The sequence below is a fragment of the Pinus tabuliformis genome, chromosome 9 (genome assembly GCF_031772625.1).
Source record: "Pinus tabuliformis cultivar Carrire ecotype Pingquan chromosome 9, CPIR1, whole genome shotgun sequence".
NCBI classification, from domain to species: Eukaryota; Viridiplantae; Streptophyta; class Pinopsida; order Pinales; family Pinaceae; genus Pinus; species Pinus tabuliformis.
The window spans coordinates 257,821,462-257,825,184 of NC_142307.1; the positions used below are offsets into that span (position 1 = coordinate 257,821,462).

At 35.6% G+C, this 3,723-nt stretch overlaps 1 protein-coding gene across 1 annotated transcript; it reads left to right on the forward strand.

The window, feature by feature from the left end:
* Positions 1–359: 359 nt before the first annotated feature.
* On the forward strand, positions 360–2,611 carry LOC149148159 (protein DMR6-LIKE OXYGENASE 1-like). The gene is made up of 4 exons (XM_089444547.1): positions 360–673; positions 1,177–1,424; positions 1,731–2,052; positions 2,123–2,611. Exons 1-4 carry the CDS (start codon positions 425–427, stop codon positions 2,390–2,392), a joined length of 1,089 nt encoding a protein of 362 aa, XP_089300673.1. The 5' UTR covers positions 360–424; the 3' UTR covers positions 2,393–2,611.
* Positions 2,612–3,723: the final 1,112 nt, after the last annotated feature.

Here is a 3,723-nt window from a genome sequence, read left to right on the forward strand (position 1 = left end):
AACTCACAAATATTTTATTATTATTATTATATTAATCATCATTTCATTATTAAACAATGAAAAAACTATACATCTCCTATATTTTAACCAAGAAGAAGTAAATTACATATCTCCTTTCTATTAAAATATATAGAAAAATAGCAAACAAACAAAAATAAATAAAATAAAAAACTAACTTAAAATTAAATTAAATTAAACCCACAAAATATTAAATAAATATCTTATTTAAGATTAATATTAAATATAATTATTTTATTTTTCCCTTGTTCACGCACAGTGACCTGTAAAAAATATTTGTTAATATAATAATAATTGCGCACTAAATAAGCATGCTCCTCTACTTCCATTCCATGTAGTGTACCTCAATTTATTTCTTAGAAGAAGCCAATTCGAAACATCTCCTTCTGTCCAGTGGTTCACAGAAATGCCATCTAAATCAGAGGAGGTTCAGAGCGACCTCAGTGTCATTATAGAAAAGCTGCTGTGTAATGGAGTGAACAGAAGTGAGGTGGAGGGTAAATATATCCTGCCTCTCAGTGAACGCCCCCAGTTGTCTAAGGTGTCTTACTCGGAGAGCATTCCGGTGGTGGATCTCCAGGACCTGGATGGCCCTAACAGACCAGAGGTGGTCCATGAAATCCAGCATGCATTGGAGGAGGATGCCTGTTTCCAGGTAGACCATATACCTAAACTGTCAATTATCAGGTTCCCCGTGTCTAATTTAGGGTTATGATTTCATCTGGCTCTTCTGATTTTATGTTAATCGCAAATTTTGATTTCTAGTAATCGATTTGTTAGATTCACTAAAACTACTGTAAAAATAGTGATAATCCCTCCTAATATACCGAAATCAAAATAACAAAAACTCATCAAATTAATATAAAAGATTTCACTGAATTTTTAAATAACGGAGACTTATGCATCCTTATTTTAAGCTTATTGCAGATTTCGGAAGGAAGCAATCAATTTTTTGACCGCTCTGTCAGATTCCTTAAAATTCAGATTCCTTAAAATTCGAAAAATCTGCAATCTACTTAAACTCAAGGCTTATGCATCAACATCTCATTAAAATATTTAAATCACACCTTGGATGACTCCACCCACAACTTTCTTCGCTGGGTGCAAAATTGCTATATAATGGTTGCAAACAATTTTGTTTCATATTGTTGAGGCCAGGTAGTGAACCATGGCGTGCCAGCGATAGTCATGAAAAGCATGATGGAAATCGCTAAAGAATTCTTCGAAATGCCTGTGGAGGACCGAGCATGCCTCTACTCAGAGGACCCAAAGCAGAGGGTTCGGCTTTCTACGGTCTCCAGTTTTGGCAAAGAAAAGGTCATTTACTGGAGAGATGGTCTGATTCACCCATGTCATCCTCTGGAGGAAGTCATGAACTCTTGGCCCGAAAAACCTGCAGCCTACAGGTAATCAATTATAAATTGTTCTAATTGCTAATTGCTGATGTTTTACGTTCTTGGGCTTCTATTTTGGTTTAAGTTCACTTTACAGGTTTCTTTTTGGGTTACATATGATTTTGGATGAGTTAATTTTGGGTTAATTTTGATAACAAATTTAGTTGATGGAATTATCATTTTTATTTTTATCATTTAAATTTATAATTTTGGCCAAACTAATATCTAAAGACTGCAGAATATGTCGGATTTCATTCCCAAATCTCTATATATAGCCCGAACAACAAAAAAATTGACCAACCTATGTTTTGGTGACAGAGAGATCGCAGCCAGGTATTCTATGGCGATGAGAGCACTGGTTTTAAGGCTACTGGCTGCGATTTCTGAAGCTCTAGGGCTGGACTCTCATTACTTGAATACAAGCTTTGGAAAACACAGCCAAGAAATGGTTACCAATTACTATCCTCCATGCCCAAACCCAGATCTTACTCTTGGTTTACCAATCCATTCAGACTCAGGTGGCGTCACTGTTCTAATGCAAGGCGATGTTAATGGTTTGCAAGTACTCAAAAATGGAAAATGGGTCTCCGTACAACCCATAACTAACGCCTTCGTCATCATTACGGGAGATCAACTGCAGGTAATTACCAAAAACTGATCTAATAGAATTTTTCTTCACCATGGAGTTATTAATGACAATGATTTTTCAGGTAGTGAGCAATGGGAGATTCAGGAGTGTTGAGCATCGAGCAATAACGAACGCGTCCACTAAACGTATATCAGTTGCTACGTTTTCTGTCCCTTCACCCGATGCCTTCATTGCTCCTGCAGCATCGCTGGTTGATGAACAACATCCAGCTCAGTACAGAGGATATGAGTTTGAAGAATTCAGGAGAATTTGGAGAATTAAGGAATTAAATGGCAAGGCAGCGTTGGATCATTTCAAAATTGAATACCCAGAGGACAATAATGGTGAATGACTTTGTTTCTTGAGTTTTACTCAGATGAATCATCGCTAACATTATAACTACTTGCTTGAATGGTAGTTGGTTTCCGCCCTTCAGCGTATTTAAAGTCAGGAGGACATATTTATATATTTCACCAGTATGTTTTATTCGGTTACTTAAAAGTTTGGGATGTCATTTCTAAACAAATAAATTAGAGATTGCATAGTTTGGCATTATGCTATGCGATTAATCATCGACCTATACTCTCATGTTTTCTGTGATTCAAATTGTATATTACATTATAGGTTGCATAGTTTGAATTTAATTTACAAGTTTAAAATGTGTGATGGGTACACATATTGCAACTTTGGGTACCCTTTAACAATTGAAACTTTAACCCACGATCACAAACCTCATAGCTCGTTCTTTACTGATGGGGTACACCCCTATTAAAGGGTTTGACCCGACTGATTTTGGGTTCCCAGGGTGTCGATTGCTTACTCGTGACGATGAGTCTGGGATCTGGATGATCCTCTCCAAACACAAAGAACAAACCTTCTTTGGATACCCGAATTGATAACTCTCAAACTGCATTGAATCCAGGTCGAATCACTTTATCCAGGTCCCAAAATTTCGATGTCTATCAAACCGCATATTATAAAGGCTGTGTGCTACATTTTGCTGGCACTTCTAACATAAATCATTCTAGCTAAGAGATTCTACCTCGATACATTCAAATCATTCTACCTAATAGATTCTACCTCGCTAGCTACCAGATGTCAAAAACTTGTACCGGAACCCTTGGAAACTTTAGAACTTCATAGTGAAGTTGAAAACCTGAGAATTTAACTTAGAGTCACAATTAAATGGTTTAGAACACCATACATTAGATATGTATATTTATTTGGAGTTGTTTTTAGACTTTTTGGACTTTCAGGTGGTGGAACAATTTGTGGTGAAATCTTGATTTGTGTTATTTAAACTAGTTTTTTTGACTTTATATATGGATTCAGCACACTTGAAAATGGCTAAAGCACTTGGATTGCACAGGATTAACCATCAAACTTGTGATTTCAATAAATTCCAGAAATTTGACCAAAAATACCTATAGTAAAAGCTTTCAAAAAGTAGCAGTAAAGGCAACTCCTATTCATTTAATCTGAAAGGGGAAAGGGGAAGGTTACACAATTTCTCTTCTTTTCATAATCTCTCCAAAACTCTAACACTTTTTACCTACACATTGATACTTTTTTCTATCTTATTCCTCTATCTACGAAATTCATCTTTACACAATATGATAATTTAGTTGAGATTCATCAGAATTCTTGGAAAATATTTTGAATCTTATAGATTAACCAAATAAT

Excerpts from the sequence above, each read along its gene's own strand:
- LOC149148159 (XM_089444547.1), top strand. The coding sequence starts at position 425 with ATGCCATCTAAATCAGAGGAGGTTCAGAGCGACCTCAGTGTCATTATA. Across the intron at positions 1,425-1,730 it reads GAAAAACCTGCAGCCTACAG|AGAGATCGCAGCCAGGTATT; the intron begins GTAATCAATTAT and ends TTTTGGTGACAG. Across the intron at positions 2,053-2,122 it reads TTACGGGAGATCAACTGCAG|GTAGTGAGCAATGGGAGATT; the intron begins GTAATTACCAAA and ends ATGATTTTTCAG.